At 41.7% G+C, this 18,627-nt stretch overlaps 1 protein-coding gene across 1 annotated transcript in view; it reads right to left on the minus strand.

The window, feature by feature from the left end:
* LOC117471423 (bromodomain adjacent to zinc finger domain protein 2B-like) overlaps positions 1-18,627 on the minus strand; it is a 42,718-nt gene that overhangs the window by 7,748 nt on the left and 16,343 nt on the right. The window contains 28 exon segments of the mRNA XM_034116417.1: positions 154-298; positions 907-969; positions 1,281-1,512; positions 1,592-1,666; positions 2,111-2,334; positions 2,924-3,178; positions 3,769-3,909; positions 4,384-4,449; positions 6,326-6,358; positions 6,814-6,858; positions 7,123-7,188; positions 7,851-7,916; positions 8,199-8,260; positions 8,963-9,055; positions 9,566-9,785; positions 10,370-10,471; positions 11,350-11,458; positions 11,600-11,660; positions 12,364-12,472; positions 12,474-12,631; positions 12,957-13,734; positions 15,610-15,792; positions 15,794-16,063; positions 16,065-16,169; positions 16,331-16,543; positions 16,656-16,852; positions 17,386-17,547; positions 17,645-17,833. Coding sequence (XP_033972308.1) covers positions 154-298; positions 907-969; positions 1,281-1,512; positions 1,592-1,666; positions 2,111-2,334; positions 2,924-3,178; positions 3,769-3,909; positions 4,384-4,449; positions 6,326-6,358; positions 6,814-6,858; positions 7,123-7,188; positions 7,851-7,916; positions 8,199-8,260; positions 8,963-9,055; positions 9,566-9,785; positions 10,370-10,471; positions 11,350-11,458; positions 11,600-11,660; positions 12,364-12,472; positions 12,474-12,631; positions 12,957-13,734; positions 15,610-15,792; positions 15,794-16,063; positions 16,065-16,169; positions 16,331-16,543; positions 16,656-16,852; positions 17,386-17,547; positions 17,645-17,833 — 4,422 coding nt within the window.

Here is an 18,627-nt window from a genome sequence, read left to right on the forward strand (position 1 = left end):
ACTTATTTTCTTCATTCCTCTCACTGCTCTCTGCAATGTGCATAGTCATGATTTTGTGTTTTGTGCATTAATGTGCTTCACAATCAAAAGAGCAAATTAAAACCTTTCAACATACTAATAAATCAAACTTAGTGTGAGTTGTCCTGTAACTACCTTCTCCACTCTCCATAGCTTCAATGAAGACCCCCCCACAGTGGGGAAGTACCCAGTACCGGCGGCGATAGCGGTCCTGGCCGTACATCATGGAGCGAAGAGAATGTGATATTTCAAACAGCTTTCTCCTGGTCTGATGATGTTGCTGCAATAATACAAAACACACTCTGTGATTTATATGCATTATTTTAATCTAAACAGTGTCAGGAAAACAAGCGTATGCTATCTCATGTCCTGATGCCAACACAGTGATATATGGAGTATTACTTGCTATGCTAATGAGGTATTTTATTAATGCCATCAAAGGCAAATAGCCCTATGTCAGTGTACATGTACAAAACACATGGTTGTTTACACACACAGTATTAAAGAATGTAGATGTTGCAGCTTTTTTATGACCTCATAATCTGATATATTATCTGGAGTGTAGGAGGTGTTGCCTGATTATTTATTCCACTCAATTGTAATTAAAAAAGAAACATGTCACCATGGCAACATACAGTTAAGTCCGGCATAACCATATACAGGAATGGTGGTTAATAAAATACACCAATAACCCCCCATGTTTCGGTGGTTTATCTCTTCATAGTTGGATCCCCAAGAGAGTATATTTTAATCTCACTGTGGGTTGCGTTTTTAATCACACATTATCAGTGTAAACCAACCATGCATTCATTTTCTGATGCCTTATTCATTTATGTTAATGATTGTTAACTTAGTCACAGCACTTGTTCATTATAAAGACACGCGTACCTTGGCTAATTTCTCTATCTGCTTCTCCAGCTCGTCCAGACTGGTGGCTTGCTCAACTTCATCCTGACAGGAGGAAACAAATCCAGTGAATGACTGAGAGCAATGAACAGTAATTCATCTATAGATCTACCAGTCACATTTTCACTACACAATTTCATGGCCAAAATAATTTACAATATTATTGTGATATGTATAGAAAATGAAAATGTATTGAAAACATTGCAACGTTGCATTTTTAACTTTGCTGATTGTGTGTAATGTCTCTTTTTAATGTCTCGTAATGATGTTGAAAATGATGAAATATCATGGTTATTATCAATACCGGTATATTGCAACACCCCTAGATGCATCAACGTTTTATTTTCTTTTCTTACCTCATCATAGGTCTCCACTTTTTTCACCTTCTTCAATTCTTCCTCCTCCTCATCCTCATCCTCCTCTGCCTGGTCATCACTGTCATCATCCTCGTCATCCTCATCGTCACTGTCTCCCGCCAGTTTCCTCTTGCGTTTGGTGGCAGAGGATGGCGTGCCAATAGACTGGTTCTCCTCCACGCCCATACTGGCCTCCCTCCTCCCAGTCCGTTTGGCATAAATGGTCCTCAACCTGCAGAAACACACACAGGTTAGGATTGATAGTGAAGGGGGGATCAAAGCATTGTTTTTTTGGATGAAAGAAAACTGACTTCTTTAGTTTTCCCTCCATAATGATCTTGTCCTTCCTCATGTTTGCCATTTGGTCCAGGTTCTTTTCAATCTCACTGGAAGGAGAAACACAGTTAGCATTGTTGTTACGGTATGTACAGTATGTTTGTGGTTTTGGTACCATCAAAAAGAATACGGCATATTAAGCCAAACATAATAGCTCTGTGAGGCTGGTTACTATCTACAGACATAGATAAGAGTTTAAAAAGCTGGTACCCTGGAGCATAAAATTAATTCTTGCATAATTTCTTCACAAATGAAAGGACTGTAGTGCAAATTACTGCTCCACACTGCATCAATAAAACACACCATTATGGACTAATGAATAACCTGAGTGTTAGGCCATATAAAGGCACACATGACACATATATGTGTTCCCTTAGTGGTTGGTGAATAGGAATTATTGGATTCCAGTTTTGAGTTTTAAATGATGTATATCTGGGGGTGGAGGAAGTGTTGCAGATCACTTTATAAGCATAGATTTCAGCTGTTTCTCCTACCTGATGACGGCTCTGCTGCAGGCCAGCTCGTTGCCCAGGAAACCCAGGATTGAGGCCTTCTGGGAAGGCTTGTGGGCCTGGAAGGCCTTGGTCTTCAGGCTGAGGGCCAGAGGGGCCAGCTCTGTGTTGGGACAATGGGCCCCCATGTACATCTGCAGCACCTCAGACACATTATCCCTGTTGATGCCAACGTTGGTCAGGTGGTCCCCCAGCATGGTTTTTGTCTTAAGAGAAGGAGAGGTCGACAAAGAGGTCGAGTTCATGAACACTTTCTTGATGCTATTGTATTTTATTATTCTTTTACCACTGTGCAGCAAACACCTTTGTTACTTTTAAATGCACTGTATAATAATACTATATGATAACTTTAAGTTAAATTAATGTCCATGCATGTCAATATGCATTTATTCACAACACAGGAAAACATACTTAAACCTTAAATCAAACCACAACAATCCAATACAACCAGATACATCTGTATTTGAAATGTGCTACAGAAAAAATATAAAAAGTAGTCATACTGTAGAATAGTAAAGGAATGAATGAATGGAGCAATACTCTTTAAGATGTATTTTTGTGGGTACAAGGTCTACATACAAAACATGCTGAGTTTTTCATATCAAAGCAATGTAACTTTTTACAAATGTTATCACACATTTGGCATATAATATAACACAATACTTATCAACTAAATGTATCATGAGGCTGTAGAACTATCAGATAGCAATAAGTGCATTTGCATTCTCTGGTGTAATTCTTAAGATGTCTCCACATGTGACTGATGATGACTTAATGAACTTCAAACCAGCTCACCCTTTGTCCTGGGGGCAAACCAGGGTCACAGACCGCCAGAGAGAGCAGTTTGACCAGAAGGTCTTGAACCTGGCCCATGCTGTCCCCCACATTGAGCAAGCCTTCCTGTAGCATGCCCAGGGTCGGCACGTCGGAATTCAAATCAAGCCCCAAAACCTTCCCGAAGCCCCGCAGGAACTGCATCAGCATCAGGCAGTCCGACACGGCACGTCCCGGCAGGATGAGTCCAGGAATCCGGGAGAACTCAGGGAGAGGCTGCAGAGAAAAGAGGGTGAAGTTGAGATTGTTGTGAATTTGGACTACAAAAAAATATGATTTTAATAGCTATGGGAAAATGGGAGGAAAGCTGTGATTACATCCCACATCTGTTAACTGATATCAAGATGGTGCTTTCCAATTTAAAGCGACGGCTACTTATTTTCTACATTATGCAGTACTCTCCTTTTACCACTTGGGGGCACACACGTCCACACATAAAAATGCCCACTTCCATGTGGTCTTATCGTAAGTACTGACCCTCAGAAAATGTTTAAGATATAATAATAATAATAATAATAATAATAATAATAATAATAATAATAATAATAATAATAATAATTATTATTATAATAATAATGATAATAATAATAATTGTAATAATAATAATAATAATAATAATAATAATGATAATAATTTTTGTGTGAATGTTTCAGTCTTTCTGCCTAAGTCAATGCATTTAACAGCACTTAAAAGAGGAAAAGAATGACACTGTAAGTATATCAAAGTGTGTATTGACTAAAATTAGATTTTCGTTTCAGTAATCCACTCACACCAAAAGCACTGTCCGGATGATCTCAACTACCTACCTTATGATCAGACAGACACATATCTTCATTTGGCTTCTTCAGTTCTCTCGCTATCTCTAGCTCCAGCCTCCGTTGCTCCAGTTTACGCTCTTTGTTCAAGCGCTTCTCATCCCTTTTCTCCTGCCGCAAGCGCTCACGCTCCTGGAGTGTCCAAAATACAAGAGAGTATTAAGGAAGCAAAGTGTGCATATGTAATTCTGTGTGTGTGTGTGTGTGTGTGTGTGTGTGTGTGTGTGTGTGTGTGTGTGCGTGCGCGCATGTGTGTGTGTGTGTGTGTGTGTGTGTGTGTGCGTGCGCGCATGTGTGTGTGTGTGTGTGTGTGTGTGTGTGGGTGGGTGTGTGTGTGTGTGTGTGAAAATAGACAAGAAGGTTTACTTGACTTTGCTGAGCAGTATTAGAATTCAGCCTAATGCTGGTGTGCATTCAAAAGAAAAGTGCTTGAGGGCCAGAATCTTTTGACTTGGTAAGTGTGTAGAAAAAAAATGAATGGAGCAAAAGAGCGCACAAAAAGGAGAGAAAGCGGGAATCTATCCAGGGAATAATGACTTAGGCTCTTTTGTATGGAGTGGACTGTGTGTGCGTATGTCTGCATTTATTTGTGTGCATATGGGCTACCTCTGCTTTCTTGCGAGCCTCAACAGCCTTCATCAGCATTACATGTTGCCTCCTCCTCTCCCTCTCCTAGAGTGGCAAAAACACAGGCACATTAACAAGCACACATTGCACATGCAGCACTCAAGGTCGACTACATTTAGTATGCATTAATGTAAAATTGTGATGCACGAAATTCAATTGAGGCACCATACTGGAACAAACACAAAACGATGCTTCACATGTATGCACTTTCACATGTATGGTTGAAGCATAAGTGAAGAGTACAGTATTACGATGACAACCAAAAAAGCAACACAAAGATGCGATACAAAGTAGATGTGATGACAGGCTCAAAAAAGAGAAGCAGCTGGAGTCGGTGGCGGCGCCTCTAAACTAAAGCTGACACAACAAAAGCAGCACAATGCTGATTGCCAGACGTCATCTGACGTGCCACTTTGGCATGATCAAAATAATACATTTTATTACATGAGTCAATGAAAATGTTTTATTGACATATCATCTTCACAATATTTAGTGAGGGGACGACATTTAGAATTGGTTGGTTAAGACTAGCCACAATCAGAGCAGCTCTACTTCAGTGGTTTTGGCAGCGTGAGTATTAGCACAATGTGCGACTGCCGAGGATGAGACGTTTATGTTGTTCTTTGGTGCATGATACACAGTCTACTGCGAAAAGGGCACAAGAATCACCGGTGACTGACTATCATTTTATTTGATCTCTTTAGGTTTCCCGCTCCACCGTATCAGGCTGTCACTCCCTCTGTGATCCACCAGAAAGACACAATTGCCACTATTAGGGCTTGCCAAGGACATTTCCAGCACATAGTGAGTAAAATGGGGCTTTGTGTTAGGGATTGTTTAGTCATTGTGATAAACAAAACAGGCTAGATGCCAAACACTCTGCTTCAACAGTTCTGTGTCCTTCTTGGTTTGATTTATCTACAAATGTAAAACTTCAAAAAGGACACAGAGCCTTTGGCATTCTGCTTTTTCTAGCTTTCCAATTGATTAAAACATTGACAATGTTGAGGGATATTATGATATCTGCATGAGACAACCGTAAGTACCAGGATTATGTTATGTATCTCAATTTGCTCTGAGTTAAGGTAAAGGGGGTTAATGCAGCAATCGGCTCTGAGTCCACGGTGAAACAGATAGGCAGACATTTAGATTCAGCTGTGACTGTGTATGAGTGAGAAGGGCTAACAAGCAGGACAGCCAGGCCAAAATAAAATGCTACACAGAACCATATTTGTCCATGTGGTGGATTTATTTATATTGTTTTCTACAATCAGGTCTGTTTTTTAGGCAATGGTTGTTCTGAACCCTCACCAAAGTGGGTGAGGGTTCAGAACAGGCGGGGGGGGGGGAATCTTCCTGGAAGTATCTCCACCATAAGGACAAAATGGTTCTCAGTAGCTGTTTTCATTCTTTGTGCAGAGTACAGGAACAGTGAATGACAGAGAGGCTGGGATGGGGCGGGTTAAAGTCCAGCACTCTGTGGACTGCAGAACAGATGCACGGACAAACAGACACAAGCTCAATGTCTGGGCCCAAATCGTCAAGCACTCATGGGCAACACAGGCTACTCCAATACAACAGATAGACAATGTATGTGATGGATGGAAACTCCTCGAGTGCACTTTGAAACTGTGAGTGTGGATTGGCTAGCAGTCTTTGCAATGCATTCTGAGTAGAAGGGGGGAGGAATGGGGGAGGGGGACAGAAGCTGCCTGGCCACCGTGACAGGGTCAGTTGTCCCTCAGGACGAGCAGATGGAGGCAGCATACTGACTCTTTTTCTCTTTTGTTGGTTTTGCTGGAAAGCCATGCAGAAGAATGTAGTATGACAGCAGCCAGTGCTACACTTAATGCATTGCTATGACAACCATAACACAACCAGTTACACGATGCAGGTGTTAGATGTACAAAAATAAACATACCCATACCATATCTAGTCTATGCCTCTCCAACTCCTGGCAGAGAGAGTTGGCAAAATATTATGGAACAGAAATAAAAATCCAATACCAAAAAGCAATAGCGTTCAATAAAGAGAAATACTGAAGACTTTCATTCAACAGATGTTTGGTAATTAAGCACATTTCTATATATATATACTCACACATGCCTTGTATTTAAATGCATATAGATGCACAAATACACACACACACACACACACACACACACACACACACACACACACACACACACACACACACACACACACACACACACACACACACACACACACACACACACACACACACACACACACACACACACACACACACACACACACACACACACACACACACACACACACACACACACACAGGTCAAATTCCTATTCAAGTAAAGTCTGAGGTAAACGGTTTTATTCAGCAGTAACTATTATGTTTAAGAGGCAGAGCAAGTTGGAGTGAATTCCTACCTGGTGTTTGAGAATCTCCGACTGCTGTCTCCTCAACTCTTTCTCCTTGAAGGCAACCAAGAGAAGATGAGGGAAAAATCAATAGGCTTCCATTGTGCCAATATCAGGAAAATCACTACGGACTGATGGAATTTCAAAGGGCTGCTGTGAGTGTACGGCCAGCTGCTCTCAAGTGGAAAAGGGGCCCACATCGTGGTGCATTTGAGCTGATTAATGCTATTTTGATTAAAAAGAGTCCTTGCCTTGCTTATGTAAGAATCTAATACTGACTGTGATTCTACATCTGATTTATCAAACACATAAACATACCTTTATACGCTTTTCAGCATCCATTATTTTGGCAGTGGCAACTTCTTCCTTCTTTCTCCGTTTGGCCTATGAATAAAGATTAAGGTCAAGGATCTCAGAAAAAGACATATATCAATCAGTCTTAGGTGAGGGCTTAGCTGCACTTTAACTGATTGTTTTCAGTGTTCTGCTTTGAGCACAGATTTTATGCTCCTGAATGCCAGTCAAATTTGTAAAACACAGCGAATGAATAATGTATCTCTTTAACACCTAATTGTGAAAATGTTGAAGCCTCCCGTTAAGAGTGGCTTGTCAACCGTGTCAACTCAAAATTGATTTAGTCCTGCTAAAACACTTTGAAGCTCCTATAATTGTGTGTGCCTGCATATGTGTGGGGATGCATCATTGCATGTGTGTTTGTGTGTGTGGAAAACAGCCTTTTTTTTGTTATCCTCGACCCACTTATGCTAAACTGTAACTGTTGTCTGAAGAAAAAAAGACTTTTCTGTCCAATTTAAATAAGGTCTGAAGAGGCAGCAACAGCCATTTTAATATTCAACAGCCGTCAACCAAGACCAATTTAGCATTAGTTCCATGTGGAATTATGCCTAAGAAGACGCAGTTCCCTCCAATGCATGCTGCTGTTCAGTAATGAGCTTTAGGAAGATTACAACACTATAGACTGAGGGGCTGAAGCTATCCAGGAATGTTCTGCTTAATCAGAGGTGCTGTTGGATCACATTTTGTACCTCCAAAATGTGCTGCGCTCTGATTTCCTTCTCCATCCGAATATGGTGAATGCGCTTGATCTTTTCCTGTAAAAACAACAACAACGACAACAAATAAAAACATAATCTTTTCATATTTTAAACATTGGAAAACATCCTTTAATAAAATCACTAGCCAACCACTCTATTCCAAAGACACAACAATAAGTTCAGTATGAGAAGTAATAATTGAAAAGCAAGCTTTGAAGCATCACAAAATAACCATTCAGCATTTCCTGCGGTGCACACGGAGACTACGTGTGTCAGGACACTTAGATAAGGAGAAAGGGAGGAAAAAGATTTGTCAGCACACACGTAAGGCAAACCCACCTGCTGCTTGAGGATCTTGATCTGCTCTTTCTGCTTCCTTCTCTCCTCTGCTGCCATGATAGCTACAAGAGTCAAGTCAGTGTTATATTAGTGTCGACAAAAATGACCTTCAAAGCTAGTAGCAGTCATATCTGAGAGAATTACAGTTGCTAAGCTTTATTTTATTTAGGAGATCACAATCTATTGCACCCACAAGAGGCCAAGAAACTCACAACTAAGATGAGTCAGTGATACAAAGCAAAAACACACAGCAACTGAAAACAACCAGAACACATTTTTTTTTAAAACAGCTTGTACAATCTTCTTTTGGAGGTATGAAAAACGTAGTATGGTGCATAATGGAAAACATAACGATGAGTCTAATAAACCTTAATTTTACAGTAGTCAAAACACACATAAGATAACAATAACAATAACAATCTGGCCTATTAAGATTCTGATTACATTTATAGCTTCAACACCATGTATAGGAATAAAAAGAAAAATGTTAAGCATAATAACTGAAACCAGCAGCATCGCAGATAAGAGATTAGAGTGGAAAAAAGGATTGAAGCCTGTGCTTTAACGTGATGAGAATAAATACAAACATTTACTAACAACAGTGGAATTAGTAGCATCAGTGTCTGCAGAGGCCCTGCTAGACTTTATACTTGGGAAATAGTTTAAAGTGAATTAACTGGCCAACTGAAAACCACCACTATCATCCTTACAGCACTGAGCTCCTGTTAACAACAAACACAAAACAAATTGTTGTTGAGGAATACCTTGTTGTTTCCGAGCTTCTTTGGCTGCACGCGCCATTGCCTGCTTTTCCATTTTTCTCATCATTTTCATCTGGGCAGCCTGTCGCGCTATTTCTGCAGAAAGTGGTAAAAGTCATTGTCAGTTCAAAGTTACAGGAGAAGACTGCTGTAGCCTGACATGGCACATTTGACAAAATAATTCTTTGGCTTTTGTGAAAAATACAAAATAAGGGGCAGATAAAGAAAATGTCAATGTGTTAATGTGTCTATTAGCACCTAAAAATGCTGAAATATATATGAAATATGTATTTGAAGGAGTGTTGGTAGCAAAAGATGTTTATAAAAAAACATGTGCACTAATATTATTATCAAAGCCAAATAAAATGCACAGTAACATCAGAAATAAATGATTACAATGGTGATTCATTTAGAAAAAAAGTATTTGTTTTACTTTAATTTAAATAGATGCATATAACAAACATCCATCACCAAAAAACGGACTTCTACAGAAACAAAATGTCAAACAGTAACCCCTAACTCTTGCTATCAGAATAATGGCTGCTTGATTAATGGCACACACGCTTATACGACAAACATATTTCAGGGCTCATTTCCTGTGCTAACCTTGAGCCTCTAGTTTGCGCAGGAGTTTGACCTCACTGGGACTGGGGCCCTCGGGGACCAGGGGATCGCCCACATTAGGGGGCCGCCCCTTCCTCCGTCGGGACCCTTTGCCACCTTCGCCCCTTGGCTGGCGCTCTGTAGAAGGGCGACTTCTACGACCTTCCATCGCCAAAATGTGAGGAATGACTTCCTCCTCGTTCAGACGGCTCCACTGTAAACCCTGCAGAGGGAAGAGCAGCGTTGGAGAGATTGAGGGGGGGGGGGGGGGGGGGGTGGGGGAGTGTTAAACAGTGAATGACATGTTGACATACATAAATGGATGTGACTAAAGGGCAATTTAATTGTTAGCTAAGTAGACATTTAATCTGGGTTTATTCAACAGTGGTGGATAGATGAGATAAATAATATATCTAAATATACTTCATGATACAATCTGGCTAAACAATGCATTTCATAAGAAGCACTCATTTACTGTACCATCTAGTTTTTCTCTGGCCCCTCAGAACTGTATGTTTTTTTATTTTCTGCTTCCAATAATTTGCACATCCAATTTCTAATTCTATTTCTTCTCTCTATATCACAGAATACGTAATGGAATGTAAATGATTGGTCACCTGTGGAAGTAATATCAGCTGATTATAACATTTAACCCATGCACAGTGAATGGTCTATGGACTACTGAGGCTTTTGGTTGATTCCTATTCATGCCCTGACAGCCACTGCTGAATGATGCTTTGCCTGCCGCTAGATGAAAAGATGAACAGGGATCAGGAAGAGAGAGAAATAGAGATGAAAGGCAGTCACCTGGGGTCCTTCTCTGGCTTCATAGAAGTCACCAACCCTTATCTTTGCACTGAAGCTAAAATTATCGCGCGTGATGCCACTTATTCCATTTCTGGATAGATACTACAAAAGAGAAAATAATAACGGCGTTGGTTTAGGCAGGAAAAAAAAAACTGTGAAATTAATGTGACATTGAAAAGCAACTGGGAGCACTAGATTGGAGGGAGTCTAAGGTTACACTGTGCATCTGTGCACTGCTACTAATCATTATAAAAGCCATGGGGACAAAAAAAGAGCAAATGCTCTTAGGAGAGAAACGGTTCTGACCTTGGGGTGCACAATTCAAGCCCTTTCGTATTTATCTGAGGCTTTTTACTGCCTACTGACTGACACGCAGTGAGTGAATGTTCCTGAGTACACACTTTTCTCTTTGCACTTCTACACTCAGAGGCAGTTCTGTCAATTAGCTATGAGCTTTTGATGAAGCAAATAAAGAAGATCGTAGATTATAATGTACCGTCAAATGGGGCTTAATCTGTGCAACCCAAAACTAACCATTCATCTTTTTTAGGGAAGGAGAGGTGGGAGAAAGTGGCAGAAGGAGTAAATCAAAGAATATCATCTCACACTATGAGGGTCACAGGAAGCAGGGGAGGAGTGTGGGTGAGGAGCAGCGATAGAATAGGTAATATACAACAAATCCAGATAAAGAGCATTTTTTTGAGCGATGTGGATGAGCAGTGTTGCTAGCAAATATATCTTTTTATTTATCCAGGACTTCTTTACTTTAACTTCATATGTTTGTATAAATATGTATTTTATTCTAAAAAGATGCAACTGTCAGAAAACTTTTCTGATTCAACATGTTATAATTAATCATAAAACACCCCCAATGAGTCCCACTTTAATCCCTGTTAAAGAATGAACTGCTCATCTGTATGGCTCAAATAATGTGCCCCTGTATCCTGAATGTAGACTACAGAAAGCAGACTACAGCGTACCTTCATCACATCTGGGTACTGCCTTATTTTCTTGCCACACGGTGCGTAGTAGGCCACCTCACCATGCGGCCGCCCAGTCACTGATTTGATTCTCGTTTCTCTTCGCCACCTGGGTTTTTAAAGAATGAGAAAAATACCACTGTTGTTCAGAAAAACAGCATGCCACACATTTGTGATCAATAACAGGTGTGAGCACTTTGAAGTGAACCGGTTCATAAGAGCTTTCCTTCTCTCAGCCTCTTGCACATACCCCAACTCCAGAGGTATCATCAACTCCTTCTCATCCATCACCCTCTTCCTCTTCCCTAATCCTGTGGAGAGACACAGTTCAGCCATCAATTTGACAGCACAACCTACAACTGGAAAACTCACACACATACAAAGCAGCAGTCAAAGACCTTTACCTGTAATCATACCTGGCAGGGAACCAAGATCACGTGTTTGCATTTACTAGCAGCATTTCACCACAAAACTTAAAACGTACACACAATTCTCTAGGCTGCCATTTTTAAACGATAAACCTAAAATGACAAGCCCGAAATGCAAAGAAACACAGAAATACATTTACATCGTTTGTTGTCTGATGAAAAGGTTACATTGAAGAACAGCACCAGAGAACATAACAACTATTTTCAACAGAGGGAAGACTAATATCTGCCTTCCTGGCAAGCTACCCATGTCTTATTTCCTGGGAAAACCACTCTGCCTTCAAAGACAGCAGGAGTCAACCGTGTTGCTTTGCCAAACAAGTTGTCTGGGCTCTTGGGCATGCAGCTACATGACCTGAGAGCTGCAGTTAGTCCATGACTGCCAACGGCCTTCTTCCTGCCTACCTAAAAGTAACAATCCCTCTTCACAGTCACCTGAGGATGAAGCGCTGTTCTGATGCCTTTAAATAAAGTTTTTTGGTTGTTTGGTTTGGTTGTTTTGTTTGTTTTTTACTGATATAACACCACACACATCCTTGATGACTAATTGTTTAACTTTCTCCGTATAGCTTTAAAAACACATTACCTAGAGGTGAGGCCAGGCTGTAGGAGGAAGAGCCTGGAGAGCTGTGATAGGCCAAGGCACTGGAGCTGGTGACAATGGAGGGAGACTTGATGACCTGGAGGTTGAGGGGGGGAGCAGCTGGTGGCGGTGTGATTGGTTGAGGTGTTCAGTAGTTCTGTGCCTTTGGTTAGCCTGCGCGCGCTCATCTCCTTCTTAGATGATCCAGACGGAAACTTCAACTCCTTCACTTTCTTGCCAGAGATGTCGCTGTCTGAGTTGCTGTCAGATTCTGAAATGGGAGTCAAGGACACAAAAAGGGATAAGGATCGATTCTTTTCATGCAAAAAAATGAGAACATTGCGTAGCTCCAGCCTCTCAGATGTGAGGATTTGCAACTTGTTCTCGTCTTTCTGATATTTGAACTCTTGGTTTGATGTATTAAGCATTTCAATGACATCGCCTTGGGATTTGGGAAATTGCGCTGTCCATTTTCAGAACTTTTGACTTATTGAGAAAATAAAGAATTTGAAGTTGCAGAAATGATCTCAGTGTTTTAAGGGTCAGCGCATTATTACATTGTGAAAATTGTATCCCTGAATATCGAACTAACTAACCTGAGAGACTATCATCTGAGTCTTCGTCATCCTCCTCTTCAAGGTCGTCATCCTCGTCATCATCATCATCATCTGCCGAGTCGTCAGATTCCTTGTTAGCCGGGAGACCAGCTGTGGGGTTACATGTCCCAGGGATCCCCATTCCGGGAATTCCCACTCCAGGGATACTCACTCCGGGGATACTCACTCCGGGGATACCGATCCCGGGCTCTCCTCCACGAAACAAATCTACCAGAGACTGCACCAGATGGTTCTGAGAGAAGCCCTTCCAGGCAGCTAGTGGGTCTGGGGGCCCCAGTACCTGTCCCTGTCCCTGTCCCTGTCCCAGCACTGGGGTCTGTCCCTTGCCCCTGGAGGTTTTGTTCTTTCTGGATCCATGGCCTGTGGCATGGGGTGAGGTAGTGGAGGCCTGTGTCGGGGGTCCGGCCTGGGCCCCTCCGTGGGTCCTGCTCGCCCCTGTGCTCAGATTGACAGGCATCGACCCAGGATCGGAGTCGCACTGAGGGGACTTGCCTTGAGAGGCAGATTCTTTGCGAGGTTTAGTGATGAGGGCCAAAGGTGTGTCCTGAGTGATGCTTTGGATGACTCCATTGGGGTGGTGGGGTTCAGGGAGCCCCAGCAGGGCGCTGGAGAGGAAGAGGTTGGAGTGATTGTTCTGAGGAGGCGGAGCGAGTGGCAATGGCGATGAAGACAGAGATGTCCTCTTGGGAGACTTGTTTGGCCCCTGCTGCGGCTTCTTACGCTCAGCTGGGAACGTCTGCCCTTGGGACATGAGAGTCTGGGAAGAGAGGAGGAGTAGAGAGGGAGACAACAAGGAGAGGCAGGGAGTCGGGGGGAGGGAGGGAGAGGGAAAGGCAGAGAAGGTGGAACAAAGAAAGTTCGGGAAAAAAATTAGAAAAGAAATGGGACAAAGTGGAGTTGCTCTAGCTGTCAGTTTGCATCACTGTTGATTGTTTGAGCAGGTGACAAAACTACAATGCTGAACACTGGTACAGTTAGCGCAGTCTAAGCCTCTTTCTGGGAAACAAAAAGAACACAAATGCAATAACCAGAGGCATTGTACTCAAGTTCACAGAAAAGAGACTCGGAGTATCTCTCTAGAATTGTAATTACTTGTCTGCACATTGGAAAAGCTCCATCATCATTATCATCATCATGCAGCTGGGCATGTTTGCCTTTGTTGCACTCATGATAAGTTTGGTTCAATCTGTGTTTAAGCAAAGGCAGGTTAGACTTTAGTGCTGCACTTTCAACTGGATGTGATATGAAGTGAAACAAATCAATTTCACAGACCATGAAATACAGTAACCGTTCTGAAACCACAGGGGGAATTTAGCTTGTTGTAAACTTCTCTATACTGGTAAAACAGGAAAGGGGAAATTATTTTCAAAGCTGATCTTAAAAGGTTTAGCTTATTGATTACTGGGCTACCATGCATATTTCATCTGAAGAAAGGGAATTTGTGTAAAGGCATGAAAAATGTCAATTTGTATATAATTTCTTCTGAACCAATGAAAAATCTAAATGATACAGCAGCATATGTGCAGACACAAAGTGTGCTTCAGAATGGAAATGAAAGTAAAATCATTAACCATTTCATCAGCAGGCTTAACTCTGCAAGCAATGTGCAAAACCTCTAAATCAGTCAGAAGATCGTAAAGCTTAATGAGCTATATTTTGAAGGAAAGTAAGGTCTTGAGACAACATATTTGCCCTGTAGCAGCTTTAAGGTTAAAGTAGCTGCTTAGAAAGTACATTTGACACGAAGTAACTAAGACACTAGTAAGATGTTGACCCACAAACATTGATAAAACTGAACATAAAAAGTACAGTACACAATTTAAAGTAAGAGCTACATTAATTTGTGAAGATACAATACCACATGCTGAAGAGACTAAGCACTCACTAACAAGCTGGAGCATTTCAGGGACTAATGTTTGCAGAGTGAAGGTTTTGAACATTCCTAGTGTCAATTACACATAAGTGATTACCCATCTATAAAAACTATTGAACACAAAGACAAAACACTCCCTTATTCACAAGGACTCAAGACTTTTATACCAAATGTATAAATAGAAATGACTAAATGTCCATTTCTTTTTCTATATCCCTAGTTAACTCCAAAAAGCACTGCTTCTTAAATCAAATATACAAAACAAAGAGTCTCTCTCTGATGTCCAACAACAGTTGTTAAGAGTTGCTTAAGTCCATGTTATACTTGTAAAGAGACCCTTTGGAACATGGTACCCTCTGATACAAAGTGTTATCCCTCTTATGAATGGGAAGCTGCAATAGTTTCACAATTATAATAATGAGTTATGATCACATTTTTTAATTCACAAGCAGCAGTTCTGTTATTAGATGCTTGGATATTGTGATAAGTACATTTTGTAAATGGCCACCACATTAATAAAGAAGTGCTGGTTATGGTGTAGTAATAATGAAACAAAAAGTGTTTCTGCACGCCCAGCTCCATTGAACAAACTCATTACTGTCATTTATTTTGCAACAAGTTGTTAACTTCAGCTGACTCTATACTCATATATAAAGGACTCACAGCACATTGTGTACATGCAAATGTACAGTATGGTATATGTAAGTGGATATGGTAATGAAAAGGTATTATTTAGCTGCTTTTATCAATTTGGCTTACCTGTTTAAGCCTGAACTCATTGATGTGCGTGAGGGAGGTCTCGAGCTGTTTCCTTTGTTTGCTGGATTTCGCAGAGCCAGAAGCAGATCTCCGAGGTGGCTTCAGCGAGGACTTCCGGGAGCCTGTTACGCATGAGGTCGATCCAAAACCAAAAGATTTTGGGGAGGTAGAAAGGGGAAGTGTGGGAGCGGGGTGGAGAGGGGACGGAGAGAGGCTTAGGGGAGGAGCAGAGGGAGAGGGGCAGGTGCTGGGGGGAGGAGGAGGGCAGCAGTTTGGGAGGTTTGGGAGACGTGGTGAGGGCTATGGGGGAGGAAGATGGAGAAGACTCCCTACGGGGATGAGAGAGGAGAGCCAGGGGCTTAGAGCTGGCAGCCAGGCCAGTGGACTGGATCACACTGAAGTGCTGCTGTGGCCCCTCAGTGCGGGACCTGTGGAGGGCCAGCGGCGAGGTTTGGGGAGAGGGCCGGGGGAGAGGCAGAGCAGGGTAAGGACACAAGGTTTGGTGGGTGGGGCTCCCTAGAGAGGAGTCGTTCAGTCTTTCCAGTGCTTGGTATCAAAACCTGGGGAGAAAATGAAAAAAAAGGAATTTTAATAATGAGGAAAGCTTCATGGTATGATTATTTAATTGACCATATGAAACTTTAAACTTGCACAAAACCCTATGTCTGTTATTATTTAATAAAATACATCTGACTCGAGAGTATCTAAGGTCGTTCTTTACCTTTGTTTTCTTCTTTGTCCGCTTCTCAGTGTCTGATAATTCACTCTGTTTGTCCTCTTCTTCGTCATCCTCATCGTCATCATCGTCATCTTCATCATCCTCTGCCAGATCTTCGAGGTCACTGCTGAGGGACCCGTCACTCGAGCTGTCTGAGGATGAGCCTGACTCACTGTTGCTTGCCACACCAGTGTCTGTGGGTTTCTTGCGCAGCTTCTGATTTGAGAGCAAAAAAAATGCAAGAATCAGCTTTTCTGTAAAATGGATAACTTTTCCATTTCCTTTGTCACCTCCTTTTTTGAGCAGCAAACTAAATCACAGTACTGACCTTCTCTTTAGTTTTGTGGATGGGCTTTTCCACCAACTCTGCAGGTTTGCTCTGAGGGCTGCTACGGTGACTGTTAGACGGGTTTGAATTTTTGGTTGGCTTGGATGATGCCTGGACAGGAGCTGGACTCGCAGAAAAGCTCCCTGATTGTGTTGTGGGAGGGCAGACCCCGCTGCCATTCACTGCTCCATTCACCCCTGGAAACACCAAGCAGATCTAGCGTATTACTAATCCGCTCCGTCTTTTCTGGGAACTTTGCTACACAGGATAATGAAATATGTGGAACTAACTGCGGCATGGAATAAGGCTAATAAAAGTATTGATTTATACGTGTATCTCATCAAACATGCAGGCTGCGCCAGGGCACAAGCCCAACATGACTGGTTTACATGATAAAAGATAAATTAAAAGATACTGTTAAATTAAAACTGCAAGAAACAAAGATTACAAGGGAAGACGGGGGAAAGAGGGGGAGAGAGAGAGAGACAGAATCACTAAGTGAGGACTGAATGTCATTAAATCTGTCTTGAAAAGGAAAACATCTCAACATAGGACAAAGCAGAAGAAGACACATAGATATAGATTGTTGGAAAGAAGAGACAGAAAATGCCATTACCTCTTAGAAAAGTAATCAATTAATTACAACTACTCTCATGCTATAATGCTGTTAAAATAACCTAATTTCTGCAATGCAACTGTGAGGATCGATGTCTCCTGAGTAGTGCCATACCTTTAGGGGGAGCGTGGCTATTCTTGGTGGGCATCCTGATCTGAACAGGACTGACGATGTGGTTGGGCTGAATGTGAGGGCTGTAGAAAGGAGGGAAGCCGATGAAAGAGGGGAGAAAGGCAGCGGCTCCCCGTCCATGCGCTTCAGCAGCTCGCCACCAATCTGTAGAAGAAAGAGGAGAGGAGAGAAGAGAGTTAAAGAGGCATTCACATTTGATTTAGCCAACCGCTGCCCAAAAATGTAAAAGTCCTCTTCTTACCAGAGAGGGCTCCTAGCTGGGGGTGGGCAGCCAGAGCGGCTGACATGCCCAGGGACCCCAGGCCCCCGAACTCAGGCCGGCCAGCTCCGGCACTGTAGAGGGCCCCGAAAGCTGGGTGGTTGACCAGAGGGAAGGCACTTGACAATGTGGAGCCAAGGAATGGCTGCTCTCCTACTCCGAACATACGGCCTGTGATACAAGCAAACCAAGCAGGACGTCTTCAAATGTTTTCATATCAAATGCATGGCAATTCTTTTTGTATAACAACACCAATGAAACACAAGCAACACATCTAGATATGTTCTCAACGTATGACAATCTCTTCAGTGTTGTGAAAATAGAAAGTTATTTTGCTTGAAGAACTCTGACATTTCAACCTTTCCATCACATTTTCAACCAATGAAAATTAGACCTGCTTCTTTGACAGTAATAGGATTCGCAATTGTTTACACTAAGAGTGTTGGAGTTTTATTGATATAGTCTCACATTTTCTTGTTAGTATTTAATAGCTTTTTGTTGTTTGAAGCTACTGTTTCAGTTTTTCATACTGACTAAACAATCCTATATCTTGGGATTAAAAGATGAATTCCATACAGCAGGTGAGTTTGCTTTGAACTATAGTTTCTAAAAATACTCACGTCTGACTTGTATTATTTGTACATATTTAAAAAATATTTTCTTCAATTAAGTGCAACTATGACATTATTGTGCAGCTGCTATGACAGTTGTTTATTGCACCTTTAACACATTGCCATACTGTTGGTATTGTTTATGTTTATTTATGTAGACCGAAGACATTGTTCTCAAATTACCTTGCAGAGCTCTTTTCATGTAGAACAGACAGGATGTAAAAACTCGATTCTGAAGATGTCGCTTCTAATCCATCTGACTATAGTAGAATTAAATGCAGAGCGACCGTCTTCTATTTATGTAGGAATTAACATCAGGTTCAGCTTTTTAGTGAGTGCACACTGCACCTAATT

The sequence above is a fragment of the Trematomus bernacchii genome, unplaced genomic scaffold (genome assembly GCF_902827165.1).
Source record: "Trematomus bernacchii unplaced genomic scaffold, fTreBer1.1, whole genome shotgun sequence".
In the NCBI taxonomy this organism is placed as follows: Eukaryota; Metazoa; Chordata; class Actinopteri; order Perciformes; family Nototheniidae; genus Trematomus; species Trematomus bernacchii.